The 25,098-nt window shown below is 47.6% G+C and overlaps 13 protein-coding genes across 16 annotated transcripts, besides 1 other annotated feature; 6 read left to right on the top strand and 7 right to left on the bottom strand.

Annotated features, from left to right (window-relative positions):
- Positions 1-75: 75 nt before the first annotated feature.
- Positions 76-1,422, top strand: TSTA_063720 (exosome complex subunit Csl4, putative; the record flags this gene model as incomplete). Its single annotated transcript, XM_002340242.1, has 2 exons — positions 76-118; positions 288-1,422. 2 exons carry the CDS (start codon positions 76-78, stop codon positions 1,022-1,024), a joined length of 780 nt encoding a protein of 259 aa, XP_002340283.1. The 3' UTR covers positions 1,025-1,422.
- Positions 1,423-1,724: 302 nt separating this feature from the next.
- Positions 1,725-5,342, bottom strand: TSTA_063710 (ribosome biogenesis protein Ria1, putative; the record flags this gene model as incomplete). The annotated part of the gene is made up of 6 exons (XM_002340241.1): positions 5,191-5,342; positions 5,105-5,125; positions 4,092-5,044; positions 2,534-4,045; positions 2,165-2,478; positions 1,725-2,107 (listed from the first exon to the last, which is right to left on the bottom strand). Exons 1-6 carry the CDS (start codon positions 5,251-5,253, stop codon positions 1,725-1,727), a joined length of 3,246 nt encoding a protein of 1,081 aa, XP_002340282.1. The 5' UTR covers positions 5,254-5,342.
- Positions 5,343-5,668: 326 nt separating this feature from the next.
- On the bottom strand, positions 5,669-6,449 carry TSTA_063700 (uncharacterized protein). The gene is made up of 2 exons (XM_002340240.1): positions 6,214-6,449; positions 5,669-6,161 (listed from the first exon to the last, which is right to left on the bottom strand). Exons 1-2 carry the CDS (start codon positions 6,242-6,244, stop codon positions 5,680-5,682), a joined length of 513 nt encoding a protein of 170 aa, XP_002340281.1. The 5' UTR covers positions 6,245-6,449; the 3' UTR covers positions 5,669-5,679.
- A 99-nt stretch (positions 6,450-6,548) lies between these two features.
- Positions 6,549-8,409, top strand: TSTA_063690 (cell cycle control protein (Cwf8), putative). 3 transcript variants are annotated; one of them, XM_002340237.1, is made up of 5 exons: positions 6,549-6,601; positions 6,658-6,702; positions 6,754-7,195; positions 7,248-7,711; positions 7,772-8,409. In XM_002340237.1, exons 1-5 carry the CDS (start codon positions 6,589-6,591, stop codon positions 8,233-8,235), a joined length of 1,428 nt encoding a protein of 475 aa, XP_002340278.1. In that variant the 5' UTR covers positions 6,549-6,588; the 3' UTR covers positions 8,236-8,409. The 3 variants fall into 3 exon arrangements, with proteins under 3 accessions (XP_002340278.1, XP_002340279.1, XP_002340280.1); XM_002340238.1 differs by having other exon boundaries at positions 7,248-8,409; XM_002340239.1 differs by having other exon boundaries at positions 6,658-7,195.
- Positions 8,410-8,615: 206 nt separating this feature from the next.
- Positions 8,616-10,140, top strand: TSTA_063680 (RING finger domain protein, putative). 2 transcript variants are annotated; one of them, XM_002340235.1, is made up of 3 exons: positions 8,633-8,782; positions 8,870-9,724; positions 9,783-10,140. In XM_002340235.1, the coding sequence occupies exons 1-3, from the start codon at positions 8,735-8,737 to the stop codon at positions 9,942-9,944; spliced, it is 1,065 nt and encodes a 354-aa protein (XP_002340276.1). In that variant the 5' UTR covers positions 8,633-8,734; the 3' UTR covers positions 9,945-10,140. The 2 variants fall into 2 exon arrangements, with proteins under 2 accessions (XP_002340277.1, XP_002340276.1); XM_002340236.1 differs by having other exon boundaries at positions 8,616-9,724.
- A 56-nt stretch (positions 10,141-10,196) lies between these two features.
- TSTA_063670 (mitochondrial 54S ribosomal protein MRPL51) lies at positions 10,197-10,973 on the bottom strand. Its single transcript, XM_002340234.1, has 3 exons — positions 10,885-10,973; positions 10,737-10,819; positions 10,197-10,670 (listed from the first exon to the last, which is right to left on the bottom strand). Exons 1-3 carry the CDS (start codon positions 10,921-10,923, stop codon positions 10,379-10,381), a joined length of 414 nt encoding a protein of 137 aa, XP_002340275.1. The 5' UTR covers positions 10,924-10,973; the 3' UTR covers positions 10,197-10,378.
- A 119-nt stretch (positions 10,974-11,092) lies between these two features.
- TSTA_063660 (U1 small nuclear ribonucleoprotein 70 kDa) lies at positions 11,093-12,573 on the top strand. Its single transcript, XM_002340233.1, has 4 exons — positions 11,093-11,480; positions 11,548-11,675; positions 11,725-11,818; positions 11,874-12,573. The coding sequence occupies exons 1-4, from the start codon at positions 11,219-11,221 to the stop codon at positions 12,533-12,535; spliced, it is 1,146 nt and encodes a 381-aa protein (XP_002340274.1). The 5' UTR covers positions 11,093-11,218; the 3' UTR covers positions 12,536-12,573.
- Positions 12,344-12,445: a microsatellite.
- Positions 12,574-12,628: 55 nt separating the features above from the next.
- On the bottom strand, positions 12,629-14,279 carry TSTA_063650 (mRNA turnover protein MRT4). Its single transcript, XM_002340232.1, has 2 exons — positions 13,918-14,279; positions 12,629-13,858 (listed from the first exon to the last, which is right to left on the bottom strand). Exons 1-2 carry the CDS (start codon positions 14,109-14,111, stop codon positions 13,312-13,314), a joined length of 741 nt encoding a protein of 246 aa, XP_002340273.1. The 5' UTR covers positions 14,112-14,279; the 3' UTR covers positions 12,629-13,311.
- A 322-nt stretch (positions 14,280-14,601) lies between these two features.
- On the top strand, positions 14,602-16,096 carry TSTA_063640 (mitochondrial protein; the record flags this gene model as incomplete). The annotated part of the gene is made up of 2 exons (XM_002340231.1): positions 14,602-14,716; positions 14,775-16,096. Exons 1-2 carry the CDS (start codon positions 14,620-14,622, stop codon positions 16,094-16,096), a joined length of 1,419 nt encoding a protein of 472 aa, XP_002340272.1. The 5' UTR covers positions 14,602-14,619.
- TSTA_063630 (triosephosphate isomerase) lies at positions 15,921-17,547 on the bottom strand. Its single transcript, XM_002340230.1, has 6 exons — positions 17,384-17,547; positions 17,001-17,280; positions 16,863-16,937; positions 16,699-16,811; positions 16,419-16,633; positions 15,921-16,361 (listed from the first exon to the last, which is right to left on the bottom strand). Exons 1-6 carry the CDS (start codon positions 17,419-17,421, stop codon positions 16,333-16,335), a joined length of 750 nt encoding a protein of 249 aa, XP_002340271.1. The 5' UTR covers positions 17,422-17,547; the 3' UTR covers positions 15,921-16,332.
- Positions 17,548-17,822: 275 nt separating this feature from the next.
- TSTA_063620 (uncharacterized protein) lies at positions 17,823-19,782 on the bottom strand (the record flags this gene model as incomplete). Its single annotated transcript, XM_002340229.1, has 2 exons — positions 17,823-17,858; positions 17,989-19,782. 2 exons carry the CDS (start codon positions 19,780-19,782, stop codon positions 17,823-17,825), a joined length of 1,830 nt encoding a protein of 609 aa, XP_002340270.1.
- Positions 19,783-21,456: 1,674 nt separating this feature from the next.
- Positions 21,457-23,245, bottom strand: TSTA_063610 (protein HOL1, putative; the record flags this gene model as incomplete). The annotated part of the gene is made up of 2 exons (XM_002340228.1): positions 21,457-21,561; positions 21,671-23,245. The coding sequence occupies 2 exons, from the start codon at positions 23,243-23,245 to the stop codon at positions 21,457-21,459; spliced, it is 1,680 nt and encodes a 559-aa protein (XP_002340269.1).
- Positions 23,246-24,086: 841 nt separating this feature from the next.
- TSTA_063600 (uncharacterized protein) lies at positions 24,087-25,075 on the top strand (the record flags this gene model as incomplete). The annotated part of the gene is made up of 4 exons (XM_002340227.1): positions 24,087-24,133; positions 24,362-24,632; positions 24,666-24,866; positions 24,923-25,075. The coding sequence occupies 4 exons, from the start codon at positions 24,087-24,089 to the stop codon at positions 25,073-25,075; spliced, it is 672 nt and encodes a 223-aa protein (XP_002340268.1).
- Between the last annotated feature and the right edge of the window lie 23 nt (positions 25,076-25,098).

Here is a 25,098-nt window from a genome sequence, read left to right as displayed (position 1 = left end):
CCTGCTTGCATATTCCTTTGTCCTTATGGACTACCCTTGACATTGTATTAGAATTCGCTATTAGTCGTTGTAATAATGATGATACCTACTATAGTCCAAGATATTAAATATTTGGCCAGTGAGTGTCTATGCGTAGTAGTTTGCAGTAGGCTATGGTTGGCTGGGAGAGCTGTAGACCCACATCAAATATCTCCACATTTTCAGCTTATTTTATTTTCTTCTAAACTCAACTTCATCTTCACATTAACGACTCCAATTCGGATACAACATGGAGAATCCATTACCAGTCCTCGCCGTACCAGGCCAACAACTCGCAATGACATCAACATATCTTCCTGGTACTGGCACCCACGTCCAGAATGGAATAATCTGTGCATCCATCCCAGGCCCAGTTTTTGTCGAACAACTTTCACAGACCAAGTCTAAAGTGACAAAATCCATACTGAGCGTCCTGCGCTCTGGGATTGGTAACATTGGGCCTGACGGTACTGTGCAGAAAGTGTCCGCGCATACTACAACCACAACTACAGCGACGGGGACAAAACGGCCTAAATACAACACACTACCTGCCGTTGACTCGATAGTTCTTGCGCGAGTCACGCGCGTGCAAAAGAGACAGGTTACATTGTCCATCCTCGTTGTCTTAGACGATATCACAGCTGCGACACAAGTCTCGGACAACGACAACATCGCCGCAATTCTAACTTCAGCCGCCAATCCAGAAAATCAAAGCACATCGGACGAACTCCGCTTCCAAGCCCTGATCCGCAAAGAAGATGTCCGTGCAGTTGAGAAGGATCGCGTGGTTCTAGAAGAGATGTTTCGCGTTGGTGATATTGTGCGTGGCAGTGTGATATCGCTGGGTGACCAGAGTTTTTATTATTTGACAACTGCACGAAACGATCTTGGTGTTGTTATGGCCAGGAGTGAGGCGGGAAATATGATGTTTCCGGTTAGTTGGAAGGAAATGAAGGATCCGGTGACGGGCCAGGCGGAGTCGAGGAAAGTTGCGAGGCCGTTTTGATGGTTTATCTGTGGCATTATCAAAATGTCGGAGATTTCATTTATTATCGACTACAGGTTTCGGCTGCACCTGTCTACTAGCTGGGCGCGATGAAACAAAGTTCGGTCCCATGAACTGCCCTAGACATAAGGTCTGGCGCAATTAGTGGCTCTCATACTCGTCTCAACTCTCATCCATGAGCACCGGCTGTGCCGCACTCCCGATACCATGTATTGAGCCATGGTACTGCAGATATGCCTGAGCTCATCATATACCTGATCGGACCCAGGCGTCGCAAGACGTACCGCACACACAACTCCACGCAACACAGCGCCCAACAGTATGATACCGCGAAGCAAATCATTGCTCGCCCACACATCTATCCATAGAGTATAGATCAATACAACCTTTTCTAAGGGAACCCTACTTATTCTTGTTAAATCAACCTCTTCAGTATACATGGCCTTGGCTTTTCAGTGTCAGTCTGTGTTTGTCATTAGAGGGATATTGAACCAACGGGGGACCTTTTTCAGGAATATCTACAAGAATAGATATTCCTTCCCTAGTCTCTATTTCACCGATGGAGATTAGGGATATTATGGAAGGGTACACTTGTAAATCATGCCAAAAGCTCAATAAAATTCCTCAAAATGCAACTACAAACTCCGCTTTTAATGATATACCCTCTAAATGCAAACCTTTTTACTAGTAATACTACGTACTACCTCTTCAACGTCTTCTGCTTCTCCGCATCCTTAACCAACTTCTTCCCGGCCACAAACAACCCCTTCCTCGTCCTCACAGCATCCATATACCTCTTCGCCACATTCTCTCTATCCGCCAGCTCACCCAAATCCTCCAATTCTTCTTCCGTAGCAGGAACCCAAAAGGGATCTTCATCCAGAGCTTCGAATCCCGCGAATATGAGTTGAGGTGATGCTGCACCCGAGGTTCGTTTACGGATGTCATCTGAAAAACCGAATGATTCGGCGACCGGTAAAAGGGAGAGGATGGTGAAGAAGGGTGTTCCTTCTTTCATAGTTTCGGAGAGGATACGGCCTCTTCGACGGGTTATGACACCGTATACTCGACCTAGGACTTCGGCTATTTCCATATTGTTAGTAATCAAATATGGACAAGGGTTGTGAGGGGACTGCTTACTTGATGCCTGAATCTCGCAACTGTACATTGCGAGTAGGATACGTGGACTCCAGTCCAAGAACCCTTGGGAAACGGAATCGCGCACTATGCGAATCGCTTCACCCGTCAAGCGGCCAAAATCAATTGCATCCTCGTCCTCGACATGCAGAGCGATATCCTCGAGAATAACCGCAATACCCTGGACGGGTTCGTGACACAGAGGTCCCTGTGCAGTGGCCAGTTGAAATGCGTAGACAATCTTATCAGAAAGATCCCGAATGGTGATTGCTTGTCGACTGAGTCCGTTATGAGCACTCCGCTGTTCTTCGGACAAACTTGATACAGTCGTTAATGGGTACGTCCTTGCTGTGATCAAAGGGTTGTACTTACAACTTATCGCTAACATTGGCAGCAGTAGCATCAATCAACACATTCGGACCTGTTCGCCGTGGTCCAAAGGCTATAATCTTCTCCACTGCATCTGCATTGATATTCTCATATTTCGACTTAGCAAGTAACTTTCGTAATTCTTGCTTGAAATCGGCCACTGAGAGGACATTTGCCTCCAGACCTTCGGTTTCTTCAACCTCTCGACTTTCGACTTCTTCACTGGCATCTTCGGCATGTTTTCCCTTTTGTGCAACTTCTGCTCTCTTCTCAGATCGTAGTCGCTTAATTGTTCCTGCATGCTTTGTCAAGAACTCGGTAACCTCCCCGGGAAGAGGGAGTACACGCAGTTTAATAGTTAATTGCTTCGAGGGCGATACAGTCAATACCGCACCCCGTCCTAGTTCCGGATTTTTGGGAGGAGCCATTTCACTCGTGCTGACAATACTCTCTCGAAACGGCACAATCATCTCACCGGCTTGGATTTCGCATTTTGCGAATCGTTCTCGAAGATCCTTGAGACATCGCTCCAAGTGTAGTTCACCGGCCGTCAATATCACATGTTCGCCGCTTGGTAGGACTTCGTATTGTGCGCATGGATCACTTTGCTCTAATAGTTTGAGGCCATTGATCATCTTGTTTAAATCGGCTGGGTTGACAGGCTCGAGTGCAACTCGGACAATTGGTGGGCTTGTCATGGACACACCGGCCAAGTTGATACTACCCTCCAGCTGGCTACATAAGGTGCCTGTCTTTAGGATGTGGCCAGCTAATCCTTCGATTCCAAACACTACACCTGCAGGTACCGATTTGAGGGGTTCCAGACTTCGGCCCATGAGCAGATATAGGTTTGTGATGGTGACTTTCACAGGCTCCGGACTAGCATGGGGGTTTGCTGGCGAGAACTTTGGACCCAAAACGTACACAGAATCGCCAACGTTCAACGTCCCTGAATACAACCTGGCAAACCCAATAAGATGCTCTTTGTCGACTTTTTCTTCCGTCTGAACCCCTTCCTGGTCATCCAAGCTTGCATTAGCAAGCGCCGACGTGACTCTACCAAAGTCATCATCCTGTTCATTGGCCTCTGCTTGCAGCTTTGCTATCTCTTCTCGCTTCTTGCGTGCTAATTCCCGAGCTTCGTCGGCCGTTAATGCTGCGCCAACTCGTTTGGTATTCTGTGGCATCTCACTCTCCGGTATTGCGACCATTTTACTGACGTATGCCACAACAGGAGCATCGGCGTCGGTTTTAAAATTGATCATGGCGTCTTTAACTTTCTGGTCGACAAAGTCAGAGGCGGGCGAATTATTGATCAGTTCAGGAAGTCTGGTGGCTTGTGCTGTTCGCGGGCTGGGGAGGTATTCCATCACAGATACTAGCACAGCGGTAGAGAGTGGTAGCCATGAGGAGAAAAGTGCTAACATGATGTTTCTAGACTCCCTAGACCGGAGAACGTGGGGAGGTATCGTAATGTTCAATGACTTCATAATCTTCTCGAGCAGGACAGGATCACTGTCTCAATTAGTATAGATCAAATGTAGGTCTTTAGGATACTTACCCCTTTCCTTTAGCACCACCAGTCGTAGCCTCATACGCAGCCCAGACACTATCCAGCACTAGCTGAACAAACATGGGCTTAAGAGCCCGTCCTTTGAGATGTTTCGAGCCCAACACTCTCTTCGTTTTTGGGTCTAGGTAAAAATCGCCCCAAAGCACCTTTTCAAGTGACGACCGTTTAATCCCAAGCTTCTTTTCATACAAACCCGCGAATTGTCGAACTGTGAAAGCCCAGTTGTCTGTGGCACTGCAGAATATAACATTGTTTTTCTCCGGTGCAAAATATAAATCCTCATCGTCTTTCTCTTCGAATTCGTCCAGGTCTGTACCAGCATGTGAATCCGTCCCGTCTGCATCATCAGAGGCAAAATTTTTAGCTTGATCTTTATCCTTCGCAGCTGCTGCATTGACGCGTTCTTCCATGCGCTCTCTCCATAGAAGATCTTCCTCCATGCGCTCGCCTTGGTAAAAGCTACCGATGACGGCATTAACTTGCTCGAGAAGTTTACTCAAATGTGAATATGCCTCCGCGGGACTCATTTGCAGTTCCGTTATAAGTCGATCCATCTTATTGATAACCAGCAACGGTTTCAACTTCTCAACCCATGTCTGGCGCAAAACAGTCACGGTCTGACTACACACTCCCTCGACAGCGTCCACCAAAACGAGTGCACCATCACATAACCTCGATGCGGTAGAAACCTCACTGCTGAAATCGATATGGCCCGGCGAGTCGATCAGGTTTATCAGGTATTCCTTCTTCTCTGGTGTAGCGTCTGGTGCTGATCTTCGTAGCATCGAGAAGTATAATGAAATGGCCGATGATTCCATTGTGATACCGCGCAGTTGTTCATCTGGCCGCGAGTCGAGATAGCGGATCTTGCCTGCCAATTTGGGGGAGATGATGCCGTTCGTTGCGATGAGGCTGTCTGTAAGAGATGTCTTGCCATGGTCCTGCGACAATCAGTTGGAATGAACGTTGAAGATCGGGTAGTGATATCAGGTAGAACTTACGACGTGTGCTAAAATACATATCTAGTTGTTTAAGTGAAAAGTCAGCAACGAGTATTGCAGGAAAAAGATGCGGAAGAGGTTCGTACATTCCGGATATCGTCTGCTTTGCGCTGCAGGCGCACTAGATCGCCGACGTTGACCACAGGCATCTTGACCTGTGTCTTATTCCCTAACAAGCAAAACCAAATGCCTGTTCTTGGAATTTTCACTCAAGAAGACGTCGCGCATTCGATCTCCCAGTGGCGGGGCGGCCAGAAGATATAAATAGCGGGGAATTTTTTTATATCGCGGAGAGGTAGGCCCCTCCATGCAAGAGGCAAGAAGAGCAATTATGACTCTTACGCAGTAACATTAATCACCTCATTAGCAGGAGAAACTTGAACATATTTCTTCTAGGAGGTGTTCTCTCTCCAATGAAGCTATTCCCTGCTTCAACGAGACAGGTACCTCGTGAAAAAGCATCAAATGATTTTTTTCTACATCATTACATCATCACATACGAAGAACTGCTACGACTCCTACTTTGAACATCCCAGCAGCTACTCATCCCTCTGGCAACAGGGGAATTATTTCACTTATTCTGGCTCGTCAAAGGACAGTTTAATCTTTTTCCTTTTTGCGCTCGGTTTCGTACTGGGTTTGGACGTCTCCGAGGTGTCCTTGCTCCGCGATCCGTCCTTAGCAACTTCTTCCTCTGATATGACTTTGGCTTTCCTTCGTTTCTTCTGTGCGCCAATCTCGGCTAGATTCTGTTGCGATCTCGTATCGCCACTAGCGGCTTGCTCTGAATGCTTCGACTTTGCTGGATCTGTCGGTTCTTCCAGTCCTTCCTTGTCCTTGTCGGTACCCCCGTCTTTCCCATCAGTACCGTTCACTAGTGTTTCGTAGTCCTCCTTCGATATCATTTCATTTGTCTCTTCGTCTATGTACACAGGCGCATCGTCATCATCGATGTCCTTGGGCTTGCGCGGGCGTTGTACAGACCGTTCCTGACGTGCATAATCATCTCCGCTGTACTGGCCTCGAAGTTTTCGTAGGAATGCCGGCTCGTTTCGATCTGTGAGAACTGTCAGGTGCAGTAGATGGAGATAGAGGGAAACGGTCCGGACCATAGCTTAGGTTTTTCGCATTGAAAGCCATCTTGCAATAGTCGCAAGCAAGTGCTATGTGTGACCCTTAGTCCCTCGCGTGATAACGAATCCGAAGAAGTGTACAAAGTTATTCACGAGAAACAATGCATTGAGCCACCGCTGGCGCTTAGTAAGGCGAGAATTGTTAGACAGAAGGCAGCAAAACTAAAAGAAGAAATGTAAGATAATGGAAGTTCTTTAGTATTTTGCAAAGTGAACAAGGACGAGTGAAGGCGGCGAGGCTGCCAAATCAGAAGGCGCGTCGGACGGGACCCATCTAAAAGTCTAGAGCTACAAACCTCCAGCTTCACTTCGAGCCGCAAAGAATACCATCCCCTCCACCAGCCTTCTACCATGCTTTGTGCCAGTAAGTGTTGAGTTCTGTTATTTCAAGATCAATTTACTGATACTTGTTCTCTCTAGTCTCCGGAGAAGCACCGCAGGTGCCCGTTGTTTCTACAAAAAGTGGTATGTCAATCCTGCGCACGATTCGATTACTCTCAATGCTGACGTGTCTAGGCAACGTCTTTGAAAAGAGACTCATTGAAGCATACATCGCCGAAAATGGAAAAGATCCCGTCACAGGCGAAGACCTTTCTACAGACGATTTAGTCGAGTTGAAGACGGCTCGTGTTGTTCGACCTCGCCCTCCTACACTCACCTCGATTCCCTCGCTTCTCGGCGTCTTTCAAGAAGAATGGGATGCTCTGGCTTTGGAAACATATACTTTGCGCCAGGCTTTGGTTCAGACCCGGCAAGAACTCAGCACAGCGCTATACCAGCACGATGCCGCAGTACGAGTGATTGCGCGATTAACAAAAGAGAGAGATGAGGCTCGCGAGACTCTTTCCAAGATATCAGTGGGATCTGCGCGTGCTCCTGCAGGCGGTGATGCTATGCAGGTCGATAGTGCAAAAATACCTGACTCTGTGGTTGCTAGGATCGAAGAAACACAAGCCAAGTCAGTACATCACGTTACTCTCGCGAATTTCTGTTACTGATTGATTATGTAGACTATCCAAATCCAGAATCAAGCGTCCAATCCCAGAAGGCTGGGCAACGAGCGAAGCAATTCAGTCATACAAGCCAGCAGTGAGTTCCGAGCCTCTATATCCTGGGGGCAAATCACTCTCGGTAGACTCGACTGGTGATTTGGCTCTGGTTGGCGGTGTTGATGGCATTGCTGGTGTCTATTCGATTTCGAAACAGCAGATTGTTCAGACTTTGAAAGTTGGTAGTCCGATAACTGATGCCGTTTTTGCGGGCTCCACAGCTGTCGTTGCTTCTGCATCCGGATCAGTCAAGTTCTTCAACAATGGAACTGAAACCGCTAGCTTTGATTCTCATGCTGGAGAGGCGACTGCAGTTGTTGTGCATCCAACCGGAGACATCGTTGCATCGGTTGGCGCCGACAAGAGCTATGTCTTGTACGATCTAGCAACGTCGTCCGTTATTACTCAGATTTATGGCAATGCTAGTAAGTACTGCCTGCTGAGTCTTTCGGTTTGCGCAAAACAACTTACTAATGTCTTTCTAGGCCTATTGTCTGCCAAATTCCATCCTGACGGACACTTACTCGCCGTCGGTGGTACGGACGGACAAATCCAAGTATATGATGTGAAGTCGGGGGTTGTTGCTGCTAATTTCCCCATGCAGGCACCAGTCATAAACCTCGAGTTTTCCGAGAACGGATACTTCATGGCTGCAGTGACAGAGAACTCTACAGACATCTCGATTTGGGACTTGCGAAAGTCTAAGCTACACAAAGTGCTTGAGACCGGAACCAAGATCACCACTCTTGCCTGGGACTACACTGGACAATTCCTATTAAGCGGCGGACCCAACGGTATTACCATTCAGCAATATACCAAATCTACAAAGGAATGGTCAGAGCCTCTACGGAGCGCTGTACCAGCCGTAGGCGTCGCATGGGGACCATTGGCTCAGAGTGTCCTAACGATCAATACGGAAGGCGTTCTTAATGTGTTGAACCAGTCATGATACCTTATTTTTGAATTGTCTGGGTGAATGTACTTTTAGTCTTTTTTCATGGATGCTCAATTCTTGAAGAATACAAGTAAGAAGGCTGGAATCAAGATATTTGTGTGATGGTATGCATTCTGCAAGGAATATATATCCCAATAGCCTCCGAAGAAATAGATATTTGTCGCAAACAACTCTCTCAGATTATCACATGAACCCCAAATAGACGATCAGACTGAATTCGACATGACTACAAATACTTCTTACTGTATTGCTTTGCTGAGCAATACATGTCATATGGGCGTTAATTAGCTGTCAAGAAGAATCAGAAGCACCGCGGAGTTACGCCACTTGCCGACTAATCCTGCTTCAATTACCTAACCACTGGATCCCGCTGCAACCACACCTCTCCTTTGCCTTTGCCTCACATCCTCCAGATTTTTTACTTCAAATCATTCTTTCTTTGCAGTCCTGGGATGGTCTCGACCATTTCCGGTCAAAGGATAGGGCGTTCCTTATGAACAACGACAACCATCAAGTGGAGTTGGCCACCAGGTCCCGCAAGGTATCTTGAATTCCATTCGTGGGGCAGCTCATGTCCTTGACAACCGTTTCTCGCGATCAATTTCTAACACACACTTCGACATGCTAGAGACCTCACACTGAGATGTCATACTCCGATTACCAAAGCCGCTCACATTGGGCTCACCGCGACCAATCTAGCTCCTCGCCATCTTCCTCACATCATCATGGTCACCCCCTCAGTCTCCCGATACCGCAGTCGAGATATCAAGGACATGGATTTGATTTTCGCCGCCCAATAATGTCTACAAGCACACCGTCTCGTATGGAGGAGGTTGTCGACCTGACGAACGAGCCAGATTCTCCTCCAGTGCAGCTCACCCGTCGTCTACCGTCTCGCAGCCATTCATCGAATGGGAGTAGACCTCACCGGCCGCCGAGATTTGGAAGAAATATAATGGCAGACGTCGTCGACTTAGAGGAAGATGAGGATGAAGACCAGGTTGAATCAACCGAAGTAATCAACCTTGACCCTCCAAGCAGTCCTGAAGTGCAATTTGTCAGAGCCACAGCACGTCCTCCGGCTTTTACTGCCCCGAGCCATTTGCTCGATGTCATCAATTTCCATGCACAGCAAGGGTTCCTTTCCACACAAGAGGCCTTCAGACAGGAGATTGCTCTTCAAACACGCCGGATGGGCCGATATCGATCAAGTAGGCCAAATATGGACGAGATCTTCCATACTGGCGATACGAATCCGAATATTGACCTTCCAATTGACTTGGATTATCAAGCTCCTGGTTTTACTATTCATGAACCGCCACGCACACCACCACCGTCCTACAAACCTCCCAGTCCGCCGCCAAAAGGATTCACAAGAACAGTTGGCGAAGATGACGTCGTCGTATGTCCAAATTGCGATCGAGAATTGGGCCTCGGCGACGGTCCCCGTCAACAGATATGGGTTGCAAAACCGTGTGGCCATGTACGCTACCTATCTAATACAGCCCATCTTCGGGTCTATCGGCTAATCATTTCTATAGGTATATTGTGGAGAATGCGCAATCAACCGTGCAATGTCCAAAAAGAGGGCCATAACTTCATCACCAGCTCTCAGGACAACAAAACCTTTTGCGAAGTGCAAAGTCGCCGGTTGTGAAAAGCAAGTTAGTCAGCCAAAGTCTATGTTTCAGATATATCTGTGATCTAGAAAGATATTTCATTTCGTTGGGCGTTTCGGTCTCTTTTTGTATTGGTCATTGGCTGGAGCTCACGCGGTTCAATTTCAGGATATTTTTTTGGTCACATTTTGGCATGGAAGGGTGATTGTACGCTATTTTTACGAGATTTATCATAGATACCCATGCTTTTCGAACTTGTTTCATACGAATGATATATCATCTTCAGTCCCTGCTGTGAAGCTCGATAATATTAATGTGGTGATTTTCTAGTTTCAACATAGCATGAGATGTCGAATGCACGATTTATTCATAATAGTTGAACTCCTTCATACTGAGTATAGTGACCGGTATAGTATGGCGGACATGCAAAATATGATACACGGAAAATAATAATCCAAATCCCAGTAAAGACGATAGTAACTCCGAATCTGCGCTGTTATATATCAAGATAAGAAACCTCAAACCATCTTGAGATCACCGTGATACGGTGACCAAATACCTCTAACACTCTCATTGAGACTTGTCACGGGTTTCTTCTGCCTCTTCAACTTTTCACCACTAGCCTGTTTGAGCAGATTGACCTTTTCCATGATTTCGTCCGGTTTGAAATTGCGAACGCATATTGCCTTTTCACGGCCGTTTATGTAGTGTCCTCTGACGACTGGATGTTTGGTTGGTCGCGGGGATACGCGGATTTCGATCTGGGGGTTTGCGCGGGCAAAGGCTGGGAGTTCTTCTTTCAGGAAGGAGCTGAGAGGTTGGGATTAGCGGTATATCTTTGCATGGTAGAGGGTTTTCAGAGCTTAGTTCACGTACAGCATGCCTTTGGAGCTGCCTGCCCAGTCGCAATAAGTAAAGTCCAATCGCTTGCATTGTAGGATGAATGCCCCGACGCCATTCTAGAAGTTGATTGTCATCAATTAGCTAACGTAGCGAAACAACTGAGCTGATGATAGAGTCTCACCCTGGCCTGAGCTACAGCCTTTATTCCTCGTACCACCATTGTGACTAGTTGTGCGAATCTGACAGTGTTCTTCTGGAACCAGATGCTCCGAAAAAGAAGAGAACTACGGCTAAGGAGCAAGGTCGCCGTGATTGGCCGATCTGCCGGGCGGCTACGGCGTCTAAATTTATGACTCTGGCTGCCTTCCCGAGCTGCGCCCCAAGTCATTGACTCTCAAGGTTCATGAAACGAACCCCCGACATCTGCTAGTGTTCGATAACACGAGCTACTAGCTATTTACCATAGACGTTCAAGTTGAATATTGTCTTTATAGGGTGTTTCGACTCTAGGCAAGATGACAGACAAGCTCCCCCCTAACCTCCTTGCCCTGTTCGCACCGCGTCCACCATTACGCTACATCCCGCCCACCGATCGCGCTCCCGATGATTGCAAGAAAAGTACTATTAGTGGTGTCGCTGGCCTGGTCGGCGAATTGAAGAAATACGGTGAAGAAGTTCCTTACAATGCCACCGAAAGCTGGCTACAACGCCGTGCGCGTCTGAAGCTCGAAAAGAAGGAACGCATGGAACGCTTGCTTACGGAGGGTGTCGAGAAATGTATGAGCTTTTTGGACTTCTGATGGTTCACAAACTTTTCGGGGAAGGATATTAATGCTTCTAACAGATGATCCTTCGAACGACGCGCAGATTCGCGGAGATCCATTCAGGACGCTTTTTGTCGCGCGTCTCAGTTATGATGTTAAAGAGTCAGACTTGGAGCGGGAGTTCGGACGATTTGGGCCTATTGAGAGGGTATGTATTGTGATATCTCGAATCAGAACATGTTCTAATCCCTCTCTAGATTCGCATTGTCAAAGATACCGAGAAACAGAATTCGAAAAAGCCACATCGAGGATATGCATTCATTGTTTATGAGCGCGAAAAAGACATGAAAGGTATTCCATTGTTTCTCATTAATCTTATACATTTGACTAACATCAATTTCGATAGCTGCTTACAAGGAAACCGACGGTATTCGCATAAAAGATCGGCGAGTATTAGTTGATGTTGAACGTGGTCGTACAGTCAAAGGTTGGAAACCGCGACGCTTCGGAGGTGGCCTTGGTGGTCGTGGTTACACGAAAACTACCCCTGCACGTCCGCTTGGGCCCGGGGGTTTCAACGCACCGTCTGGACCAGGTGGCTTTAGAGGTGGGTTTGGTGGAAGAGGTGGAGGTTTCCGTGGAGGCTTCCGAGGTGACCGCGGTTTCGGCAATCCCAGAGGAGGTGTTGGTTTTCAAGGTAGTCGAAACGGATTCGGAGGACAAGCTCCACCAAATGCTCCTTCAGGCCCTGGAGGCGGTCGCATCGGTGATAGGAGAGGTGATGGCAGGCTTGACCGTGATCCTAGGAGGGCAACTGGTAGTAATCAGGAACCGGTAAGGCCGCGTGATGGGTATGGTGGTGATCGGGATCGCCGTGACAGGGACAGAGACAGGGATAGGGATCGTGACCGCTATGGTGACAGAGACGGCGACCGACGCGATCGTGACCGTGATAGAGATTGGGACCGTGACAGAAACCGCCATGGAGGAGGAAGGGATGATCAGTCTCGCAAGCGATATCATGAAGGTGATGGATATGACGACCCCCGAACAAAGAGAAGGTATTAAACTTCAAGTTGCCATTGATCCCGTAACTACTGCGGGAGCCTTTGGTGGGTATCCTTGAAGTTCTAGCGTGCCCTTTCTTTTTTCATTATTCAATGAGGGTAAGGTCGACTCACATTCAAGGATCGATGAAATCAACCGCTTGAATTACTGTTAATCGCACCCCGGTCAACCTCATAATCTCTCATGGTCAGCATATATGGTGAGAGCGAGATTATATCCCCTCTACGACAGTCTGTTTGAATTCTCTAGGCGGTCCATCAAGAACAGCTTGCATTCCCTCTCTTTCTACGTTTTGTTTCCTTTTCTATTCTATCTTTTCATTTTCAAATCATGTGGGTAAGTATCTGTATTTTAACTGGAATATAAAAAAGAAAGGAAGGCACAGGTGCATGATAAGCTAGGTAAGCGAAATCGGCCGTGGCTTTATGGAATATCAGAGTGAGATTTAAGACAAGCATGGTCGTTTCATTCGTACTGCGGTAGGACTCCCGAGTCAGATGTTCGACTACCTAGGTAAAGTTGACATAATAATAAATTAATGTTCAAAGGTAATGGGCATTGACATTTTGATGCTAGGGCTTCACCCCTTGAACGTCTATACATAAGATCGACCAATATATCTTCACTCGGAATCATAGGATTTTGGTGTCACTTTTCCTCAAACTAGATGAAAATAAAAAAGCCCAACAAATAACCCGAAGCGCCGAACGCCGTTGAAATGCGCGAAAGAAGCTTAAGCCCTCAAACAAAAGATACAGATATAGAAAGCTATTCTTTTACTCCGTATCCATTGCACCCTCGGACTTCTCTAGTATCCTGACTTCGCCGGTTTTCCGGTCCCATTGAGCCTTGAGATCGATACGGAACTCAGAGGTAGCAACACCAAACATTTTAAGTAAAGTAGTCTGCCTCGAGTCCAAAGTCTCTCCTTCCCTGCAGACTGCGTACCCCTTCTCGCCATCCAACAATTCCAACACAACTTGTCCCTTGACAAGTCTCGTAGGAACACCGAGTTTGCGAAGCGCAGGCTCGATAGTGTGGCTGATCGGATCATCCTCTGAGGTCGGAATCTCACCTGCGCGCGAATACACAACTCCATTGGGGATGGTGAAGGATCGGGTACTAACAGTTCCGGCGCGAGCAAAATCAGAAGGATGGAATGATTCGAGATATGTAATGACGTCTTCGGGAGATCGGGAAGTGAAAAGTAATCCCACGGCGCCGGTGAGGAAGGGTGTCAATTTCTCGAGGTTTTGGGCGAAAGCGGTCTCTGGTGTGTTTCCGAGAGCGACGGCCATGACTTTTGTTTTGCCGAAGAAGAGTCTGTCATAAAAATCCTGTTAGGTTGCTGTAGATATGTCGCGGGGAAGAGGAGTACATACCGGCCATCGGAGAATTCCGTGCGCACATCCTTCAGATAGGTGTTGCGCATGTTATCGACAGAGAATACGAAAAGATGGTCATATTGCTCGACGCATTCACGGATATTGGCAAACAGGCGTCGGGTTTGCTCCTTATGATTCTTCTTGCTGGTCTTGGATTCGTGGACGATACGGGCACGCTTGGAGACAGGCATTTTGGCTGATGTTCGCGGGGCTTATTGATGATGGACTGGCTGGAATAGTTCTCTTGGGTGTTGAACGACTGTATATTGATAAGATATTCAAATCTGCTAGAGATTGATCTTATTTTGAAAGAAATCAGAACAAGTAATGCGAATAGCGCAGCACAAACTTGATGCTTCAGAGGACTTCTTTTTTTCTGAACTTTGAATTTTTTATTGTTTTCGACCACTCTCAATTTTCTATTGGTCGATAGTGCAATCTGATGCGGGCCTTATCCGAGCGGTACTAACCATGATAGGAGTAGTCTCTTGATATTATGCTAGCCTGATAAGGAGATATGGATACCTTATTGGTGCCTCAGGCGTAAACATCACTTCGAGTTTCTTGTATTGCTTCAACAGCAACAATCAACTTCAACTGCAATTGGGCTCGCTTCCAACGCTCGCAGCAGTTTTACAATGGCTCTTGGCACTTATAAAATGACTTGATGATGCTTTCACATACCCGAAGATTGTGACAATGCTGGAATTCATGGATTACGTCCAACTGGCGTTCGCCGAAGCGACACGCTGGAACCAAGACAACTCCTATTCTTCATTAACTGCCATAGCTGAATGTATGTTGAGAATTCAAGACAGAGCTTGAATAAATATAAACTGACGTTGATAATCAAGCGCTCCTTGATTTCCACGTACCCGAACGATTACAAGTCCATCTATCGTCGCTCTCTACACCCCATTTCGCAACTTCGTATACACTCGGCACAGTTGGGTTGATAGACGGCTCAGTTTCATATCTATTCAGCACTGTTCCGTTAAATAACACCCCATCACAAAGCGGAGTCATTCCATTACGACGATTAGTCCGTGGTTATAGACAAATCGAAGCTCCTGTCCCGCCAATTCGGAATTGGGGTTGGGATGCAATACCATCGCATGATTCCTCTCAGATTATAGACAGCGCAGATATTAATCAGGATGATATCGTTCGGAAAGCGACCCTACTACATGCGACGCTTCATCTACCACCTCCCTCCACACTAAATGCGCTGTTCCAGCGTCGCATTTCTCCCACGACACAAATCACGGCCGCCTTGGTTTCAACACAGGGTCCTCCGTTAATCAAATCGGCACCATCCGCAGCGCTGCTCGCACAGATATCTCATGATACTGGAACCTTTAGCAATGAATATCTATTCAGCACCGACAATGCGCTCTTCGGGTGGCGCGGTCTCTGGAACATAGGCCTTGATCCAAGTCCAGGCAAACAGTCTACAGACAAGGTATCGCTCCTTTCTGCGGGTGCCGAAGCATACTATTCTCCTATTTCGTCCCTGGTCGGGCTTTCCACTGGCCTAAAGTTTACCACATTGCCAGCAGCTGGGCGAGCACTGTCGTCCTCGTCGTCATCATCACCTGGTAGTAACCCCAGTCCTATATCGAGTTTCCCATACACCCTTACCCTCACACTCACACCTCTTACCGGCTCTTTATCTACCACATACTCAGCCCGTGCGTCGCCCAATCTTGCGTTCAGCTCCCGATTCGGGTTCAATGTATATAGTTGGGAAAGTGAAATGGTGGCCGGATGCGAAATTTGGCGCAAGAGTCCTCGCACTCAACCTGCCGAAGCGGATGATGGTCTTGACTGGGCACGACGCAAGATGGGTATTGTCAAAGAAAGGGCAGCAGAGAAAATATCAGCACTCTCTTCTTCATCTAGTACCCCACAAGCAGTCGAAGAAAGCGAAGGAGATTCCGTCGTTAAAATCCGAGTTGATCAGTCTTGGAACGTCCGACTACTCTGGGAAGGACGAGTCAAGTCCCTACTTGTAACGGCAGGAGTGTCACTTGGACCAGGAACCTTCACAGCACTATCATCCGGACCAGCCTCGCCGACATCGTCTTCTGCGCCAGTAGCAATGGCAGGTGCACCACCCACCTCGAGGCCTTCATATTGGCAAGGTGTAGGGGTCTCTATTTTATACTCATCATGATTCGGATATTATGGCCGCCGCTCAGGAAATGATAGACCTGTATATACGGTAACGACGCGATACTGTCAAGACTACCACACTGTCTTGGAATTTAGCATTTACTCTTCTGTTGTACTTATTTTCTTTCTATGATAATATTCAACTTTTAATCATCTAAGTACATGACTACCAAACTGTTCCAACATACGGATCAGATCTTCTCCGAGACGGCGAGGGAGTGAAGCCACAGCTATACTCTACAGACGAGAGTTGATGATATCAACGACTAATCGCATACACGGTCAGTATCAGTCCAAATACTTTCGAAGAGAAGAAAACTTACAAGCTGGCTTCAAGCTAGCACCACCGACGAGGAAACCGTCGACATCCTTCTCCTTGGACAACTCACGGCAGTTTCCATCGCTGACGCTACCTCCGTAGATAATACGGGTGTTCTCGGCGACGGCAGGGGAGATAGTCTCACCGAGCCATTTACGAATAGCAGCGTGAACTTCTTGGGCTTGAGCGGTGGTGGCGACCTTGCCGGTTCCGATGGCCCTGCAAGTTGAGATAAAGAGTTAGGTATGTTTCAAGCATGTCTAAAGTCCATGGTGGTGACATACCAGATGGGCTCATAGGCAATGACGACCTTGGACCATTCTTGCTCATTCAATAGTTTGGCGACGGCACCGAGTTGTCTGGTGACGACGTCGATGGTCTTGTTGGCTTCACGTTCCTGTATTCCTGCGTGAGCTTACTTCGTTGGATGTGCTGCCTGGTAGCCTACCTCCAAACTCTCACCGATGCAGAGGATAACGCTCAATCCACCATCAATAGCAGCCTTGGTCTTGCGCGCAACGAACTATCAAATACGACTCATTAGCCAAATCCCCCTTTTGCAGCACGGGGATACTTAGGAACATACATCATCATCTTCCCGCAACAAGACACGACGCTCACTGTGACCAACAATAGTCCAATCAATCTTTGCATCCTTGAGCTGCTCAACGCTCAATTCACCAGTGAAGGCACCGTTGGGCCTATCGAAGACGTTCTGAGCCGCAACACCGACTGAAGGGTCGGCAAGTTCGCGGGTGAGTGTGAGGTAGATGGCGGGAGGGGCAATGACCACTTGAGTGGAAGGGTCACGCTGTGCCTTGTTGATGTTGGAGACGATGGACTTGATGGAGTCGGCGACTCCATTCCTGGAACGTTCATATAAAGTCAGTACGTGGTCGATTGCGATTGAAACGAAACGCTACTATCGTGGTGCGCAGAAGATATGACGGCACTGCGGGGTTCACTGACATCTTGAAGTTTCCTCCGACGAAGAATTGGCGAGGCATTTTGGCTGGTATTAAGAATCGTATTGCGTATTAAAAAGTCAGATAGATGTAGAGAATAGATGTGAAGTGAAAACACGAGATAGCGCAAAGAGGAATGAAGTCGAGAGAAATCGTGCTTAAAGAGTCAGGAGTTGCGAAGACATAATGCTGCCCACCCCTCATGAGACCCGAGCCCACACCGAAACCCGATATCGTCCGTCGGAGAACTCATTGCCTAGGTCCTACTTCTACAGCGAATGAGATAGCCTTATGTCTATACCAAGCATTGTTAAATCTTTTGATTTGTTCAATTTGATTAGATACATCATGTTGAAACATGCCAGTTGAAGATCGTTGAATCATGAGCAAACCCTAAAACCAAAACGTCAAGGATTTCTATGTGGAAGGCGCATCGAGGTATATTATATGGTACCATGAGTAGGAATGATGAGTACAAACTGTGTAAGAAACAATGTATGAATGGAATGGTCACAACGGTCAGCAATACGGGTCATACATATACGCTGGGCCCATCTCTCGAGAGATGTAACGCGGTCTTCGTGGGTACATAGGGTCTGGATAATATACTAGCCGGCCCAGGGGCATATCATGCTCAATGCCACGGAGTGCCACTCCTCTCTCAACATGATCACGACTCTCTGGCTTATGCGAGCTTAAAGCGAGACGAGCTAGTGAATCGATCATAAGTTTTTGGTTTTCCTCGACCTTCATCAGTCTGTACGAGGCCTCGTTTGCACTCATACTCAACTCAGCCAAACCTGGCGCTCGAAAGTCAGATTTGCTTTCATGGACTGTAACTGGGCGCTCGCTTGGATGACTCGTATGCCTATGCCTCCTGCTCTCCGGCTGTCGATGGCTGCTTGCAGATGGAAATATATCGACCCTGCCGGATGGATAGCCGGCATGACTATGGCTCTTTTGACCTTGCTTCCGGTAATGGCATCGATAGCCGCGATCTCCCATGTCACGACGCATATATCTCTTCTCCCGGTGAAGACTTCCCTTTGCAATTGAGTCTGTGCTGCTGACTGAAGAACTGTAGCCGTCGTCGTCGAAGAGAGATTCATCCTCCGTCATGACACTGCTGTCCTCTTGCAGGTGAGTTCTCCTCCGGTCTTGTTGGATGACTCTGGGAGGAGGTGCTGTGGCATTGAGTTTCCGCTCACGTTGCGGACGATCTGCCGCTGCAAACCGTGCACCCTGTGCTTGTGTTTCATGACCGTTGCGTGTATATACAGGAGCCGACGCTTGTTGAGCGGGATGTCTTGTTTCATCGCCACTCCTAGCAAATGTGCCTGCCCGTGGATTGGTAGCACCCACCATAGGCGGAACATTGTTTGCCATTTGTGGAATATTCTGTCCGTGGTTGTTAGACGCTTGTCCTTTAATCCCTTGTTCTTGTGGCGCAGGAACTCGTGCCCCTTGTGGCATGGCATGATTCGTTGTTTGCGGCATTGAGTTTTGCATCTGCGGATGTACTTGCAAATGCCCATGCTGTTGCGGAGCGGATTGCGCAGGCCGGGGCCCCTGCAGATGAACCGGGGCATTCGTCTGTGGATGCATTGGTGGATGCACCGGTGCCTGTTGATATATATAATTTGGCGATTGTGCCTGGGGATGCGTTTGTGAATGCATCGTGGGCGCGCCAGCGTTGACTAAGGCTCTGTTTTCCGGTGCTCTCGGCAATCCTGGGCCGTTGCCAATGTTATGCTGATGGTTTGCTTGTCCGCCCAATCCATCAAAGGTAGGTTGACCACCCCTTAGACCATTAGGACTTCTAGAACTTTGGAGTCCAGCATGACCTACTGAACTGGCTCTGAGAGGTTGTCCAGCTGTGGTAGCCTGGTGTTGGAGTTCTCGCAAAATGATGACTTCCATTCTGGTAGTGATCTCCTGGGAGAGTCCCATATAAGAGTTCAATCTGCTCGTTTCCGTATTTATATAAACGTAGCTCCATCTGTAACGACGGTCACGTTCGTTGTGTTCCGCAACTAGCTCGTTTACAAGTTTCTGTTTGTTTGAAGTCAGAGACTTGTATTGCTCCTTTACCGAAATCTCTTCCTCCAGGGTTTTCGCTAGATCTTTGAGCGTCTCTTGATCGCTGGGAATGAATTTGCGTCGGGCCAAGTCCCATCGTTTGCCGCCATCCCTCCTAGTTGTTGGAGTGAATTGCCAAAGCTCGTGTAAGTTTGAATCCATGCCGGCATCATGTTCGACAGATCTCACTCTCATCTCATTCGCCTGTCTGATAGCGTGGGAGCTTGCATCCCCTCGCGAGGGAGATCCTCGCAGATTCTCACTGCCGTGACTGGGGGTCTGACCCACAGACAAAGACTGTGGAGCAGAGTTGAAGAAAGCCATTATCTTTGAGGGACGCGACTTCTAAGTCTAGCGCAAGGTGCCAAGAGATAAAGGACGTGTAAAGAAAGCCGTAGAAGCAATATAAGTTCAGGGCAATTAATGTTGATCTTGTAACAATGCTGTTGATAGCACATCAGATCAATAAGGAGACTTGACGAGTCAGGAGCAATGAACGTCACCGTAAATGAGAATATCTGTGTAAGTATTTAAACTGACCCATAGTGGATGAAGAATCTCCAAACTCAGTTGACGGTGAGTGGGCCCAGATTTATACGTCGATGTGGACCATAGTCCAGCCTGAGGCTGAGGCTCAAGAACATAGACGAATCCATGACGAGATTATGTGGATGATAATCGTATCATCGAAGGCGAGGCTGTGCCAAAGACGATCCTTGGAGAAATTACCGTTTACCCTGGTAAAACCAGGTCTGCATAACCGGTAGATCTGAAGGATGGCTCGTATCATGTAGGTATGAAGGAAATTTGCTGAGCCTCAAGGGCAGTGGACTGGCGCTGTACAACAGCAAATCGTTCAAGTATCATTGGGTTGATATGCTGGAACAATGTATGCAGCCAACGCTAGCCTTGGGACACCAATAGAGTCAAATCGATCTCACCTGCCAAGGCTTGAAGAAGCACCAGCGACGCCGTGTGTATCCGGGGAAGATTTCTAAAGATACAGGTGTATCCCGGAGATGTCTACGTTGTGAGAGGCGGAAGCCGAAGTCTTGCTGGGTTCAATAGAGAATGTGGTGTCTCAGAGCTGCAAGGCTTCATACTTCTCGGCAAATCAGAAAACAATCCATTGTCGGTGAGTAGCTGTGTGATGAAGGCTGCAACCATCACTCCTGCCAGGCTAGAAGACTTTCTCCTTGATCCCAGTACAATGTCATTGATTTGACTCGGCGGAATCTTGCAACACGGGTTTCCGCATGCACGGAAAAGAAAATAAATATAAAAGGTAATCCATGCAAAAGAGGCTTTCACCGGTTTCTAAGGTGCTTCTGCACGTTGAGTCGGCCGGCCAATTGACTCACTATCACGACTGCCATGGAAGAGTCATCGCAACCAATCCGAAGCTACCCGGGACTTAGTCATTGCAGTAGCCGAAGGTTGCGAGTCATATAAGACGAAGATGGAGTGAATCATCTGCGGCTCTTCGTATAAGTGGACGTATCATGGATCGAGTTGCAAACCGGTCATGGAAAGATTGCATCGTCCACTCGGAAGTAGTCAATGTCGTTTAAAGAGGCTGCAGAACTGCGACGCCATCTGTGTGTCACCAGGGGAGATGCGCAACCTTTACAAGAGAGTGACATATTCGTCTAATCCTTTGCGGACACGGCGTCTGTCGACAGCTGAGGAGGTTGTTGGAGGAAGTTGGAGGTTGAGGGGTTTCATGCAATTCTCCGGGCCTTCTACCTGTGGGGATCGCAGCCTGAGGCTCTAAGCCCCCGTATACAGAGAGATTAAGGTTCCATCATTTCACGGTATAACATTCCTTTTTTGGTCTTTGTTCGAGCCTCAGGATTAATTCATACTGCATTATCAAACATGCCAACACATCGATCGATGATGCATCCACTAATGCATGCCCGGTTCAACCTTCCAATACCTGGGTGAGGACGCCACAGAGGAGAGTGTATCTAATTGAACAAGATTCCATTGAACTACCTAAGTAGGTAAAGACTGAATGTAGACACGCCACCAGGAGCATTTCAAAATTGTCCGAATATCCTTGCGCAATCTCTTGCCGTGTGTGCCGCTGAAAACTGAAGCCTTGAAACAGTGCCGGCTCAAGTATATCAAGAAAATGACACTGAATAGTATGCACACAGGCTCTCTCCTTATATTGACTTGCCTTTCAGAGAGAGTCGCGAATACGCACGAAATCAAGATAGCGCGCCTTGGTCCACTGTCGGCATTTCTTCCCCCAATACATCATCGGAATAGTAGTCAACACAAAGAAGCAGTCAAGAGCCGCGATCACAATAAAGGTATTCTGAACACCTTGGTCATCAAGCCACATACTAGCAGTAAATGTCAGAATGCATGCTATGGAGTTGTTGATAACTGCGACCCCGACCATGCCTTCCAGAACCATCTCGGGATACGCGTCCATCAAATACGCCATGCTCAAATCACCTGTGCAGCCCCATCCGAATCCGATCAGACCTAACCCGATATAGGGACCCGGCCAGGACCACCCTTGTCCAGTGCCAATGCCGAACAGTAACATGCCTAATGGCGAGATAATCGCCAACGGAAACAAGAACCACAGTCTGTGTTCAGCCTCTCGAATTCCACCATTCCTCTTTGCCATCCAGATCACGAACACATCAGAAAAGTATCCGCCGTAAATACAGCCCAACACGGCACCCATGAGACATGGAAGATTCATCAGGCCAACCCCAACATCTCCATAGTACCAGGGCGCATCACTCCAATCGTCATCCTCAACAGTGAGATAGAACGTGAGCCAAGCATCCTGAGCTCCCCATTGTACACCGGAATAAATGACCGCGGGAAACGAAAATACACGCATAGTGTGCATTAGCCGAACGCAGTATTGCTTGAACCCGAATCCCTCCAGGTTTGCGGCTGGTGTGATCAGTGCAATTCTTTGCCAGTACGTCTTTGGCTTCTCATCTGTTGCTTCTGCAAGAGCAGTCACAGTGTCCGACAAGCCTGGTCTTTTTTCTTGCAATCCTTTCAACTCTAAATCTGGCTCCGCAGCTTCCCCCCCCGGCGAAACAGCCATCCCTCCAACTTGATACGCAGATCGGTCAAACATTGTCTCCTCCAGAGTAAAATAGAGGACAACGATAGTAGTACCTGAAATGATAACAGCTAACCAACCAATCCAGCGCCATCCCAGATTGCTATCGGCGACAAATCCAGCTATCAATGGACCCAGATAAGTACCGACACTGGTTGCAAGAACATATACACCCAGGAAAGTTCCACGTTGATGTTCAAAGAACAAATCTGACAACGACAACTGCACATTGGCTTCTGCGCAGGACTCTGAGATACCGACAAACAACTGATTCCAAATAGAATCCGAAGTCGTCTGGACCCTTGCCATCCAAATAGCGCCGAGAAGTCCCACGAGGATACAGAAGAGATAGCTGCACCGCCGACCCCACAACCATGCCGCTGGCGACAAGAAAAAAGTACCATATCCGATTCCAAGGAACAGGACACCAGCTCCTGTATTCATAGCACTATAGGAAATGGATAGTTCCTCATTTTCACCGAACTGGGCGCTACCAGCATCATTCGATGTGCCGGCTGTGAGTCCAGCGATGAAGCATACGAGTAATGCATGCCAGTATTTACGAGGAGTGGACCAGTTCAATGGGTCATTGACAGATTGGGTGGGTGGTGGTGAGAGGATGATCTCGCCTTGGTTGAGTAAACACGACGTACCTGGAAGATACTCAGGATCGTCGGTGTTCATTTCGTGGGTGTGTGGTATCGGAAACAAAGTCAAAAGTCTGGCCGGAAGGCCAGAGCATACACGGATTCAGAGAATAATAGAAGGCTCAGGAGTAAAACAATGTTAGGGGGGCCGTTCGTGAAAAATGAATATGTGTGCAAGTTCGAGGCTCATAGAAAAGACGAGACAGCAGACAACATGAGAATTGACATCAATTGAGCAAGTAGACAGCGAAAAAAGACTGATCGAGAAGCAATTTGAGAGAGGTACAAAATTGGAACACCAGACAGCAGGGAAAAGAGAAGAACTAAACAGGGTGTTTCGTCGCCTCGACAGAAAATTCGAGGTCGTATGGGTACTTACCGAATCAGGAATAGGGTTGGCCGATAAGGGCAGCAACCTGACTGATGATCCCTGAAGGATTGCCACTAGTGACTAATATATACTATTTTCTGTGTATGTCTGAAGTACTACATGCTAATGATTATCTGATTTGTCCTCTATCAGTTCAGAGGTTACAAGCAGTAATCATGTACTCTGAGGTAGCAGATATACAACTATCTGACATACAAAGAGAAATAAACTTGATTGGTGGGGCCACTAAGACTAGTGCCTAAGGCAACTGACTCTAGTCGTTTCTGCAACACTATTGGTCAGATGATTGACATTAGGGCTTTGATATTTGGTATCAAATGGTACATGATATCAAAAAATGCTGTGAACAAGCGTACAGGCAAGTGGTGATGCTAAACCCTTAATATTGTTCATGTTTTGTGTACAAGATATAAAGAGAACCTGAGATGGCCAAGCACACAGCCAGTCCATCTTTTTCACTTATTCTCTACACAGCAATATCCGGATAATGGGAAAAATTGAAGGTATCACGGATGACAACAACGACAACACAACGTAATATGGAGACAAAGGTGAAGCCCAGATGACTGTTTGTCATGTTTCCTTACTGTGCTGCAAATTCATCTTAAGCCCCTCCCTTATACTGACCTTGTTGACTCCTCGGCAATTTTCTCTCCTGGTTCCTCATAGAGTGGTCACCCTTCCTCTCATTTGAATCTCATCGACGTCGAGGATTGCCTCTCCGTATTCCTCATCATCCTTCCTCTTACTTAATCCTCGCAGGGACTTTCTCTCCTCGTCCTTCATTACCCCTCAACAGCCGCAACGCAAGTCCTCGAAAACGACGAACTCGAGGCGTTCCACCGGAAACCCACTGAGTGCACAGCGGAAACTCGCATCTATTGCGCAGATCCAGGATGCTCAACCTTTATCCCGCAAGCTTCCATCCACGATGACCTCGGTACTTGTCCAGAATGTGAAAAAAGAACATTTACCCTACCGTGTCCTCGCTCATCCTGGTGTTGATTGTCCACTCGATGAGAAGTTCCAGGAGGTCTGAACCATAGCCAACACTCAAGGTTGGCAGAGATGCTACCATTGCCGAGCTATGGTCGAGTTAAAACTATGGTTGCAATCATATAACATGCCGGTAAGTAGCGAGGGTCCCTCCCTAAAATTGTTGGTTATGTACTTCCCACAACTGACGTGCCAACAAACAATTAAGACGCGTAAGGGAATTCTGTTATGTATGCGGTACAATTTGGAAGACATGCAACTTCCCATTGTGGTATGAGCCTCGACTCTTCGTCATGGCAAACCAAGCTGTTGGTGACGCCCTTGCAGCTAATGCAGGGCCAGCAGCGCGCCGTAATTTCATGGACCAAGTCATTCAAGGTCTCCGCCAACACGAAGATCAAGGATGTAACCACCAAGACATCGCACAATTCAGGAGGCGCTTCGAGGGAAGCATGCGATGTGAACTTTGCTTGGATGTGATGCCAAACTTGATCATGCAATGT

This window comes from Talaromyces stipitatus, genomic scaffold (genome assembly GCF_000003125.1).
Source record: "Talaromyces stipitatus ATCC 10500 scf_1105507295523 genomic scaffold, whole genome shotgun sequence".
NCBI lineage: Eukaryota > Fungi > Ascomycota > Eurotiomycetes > Eurotiales > Trichocomaceae > Talaromyces > Talaromyces stipitatus.
This window is presented reverse-complemented; position numbering and strand designations above follow the sequence as displayed.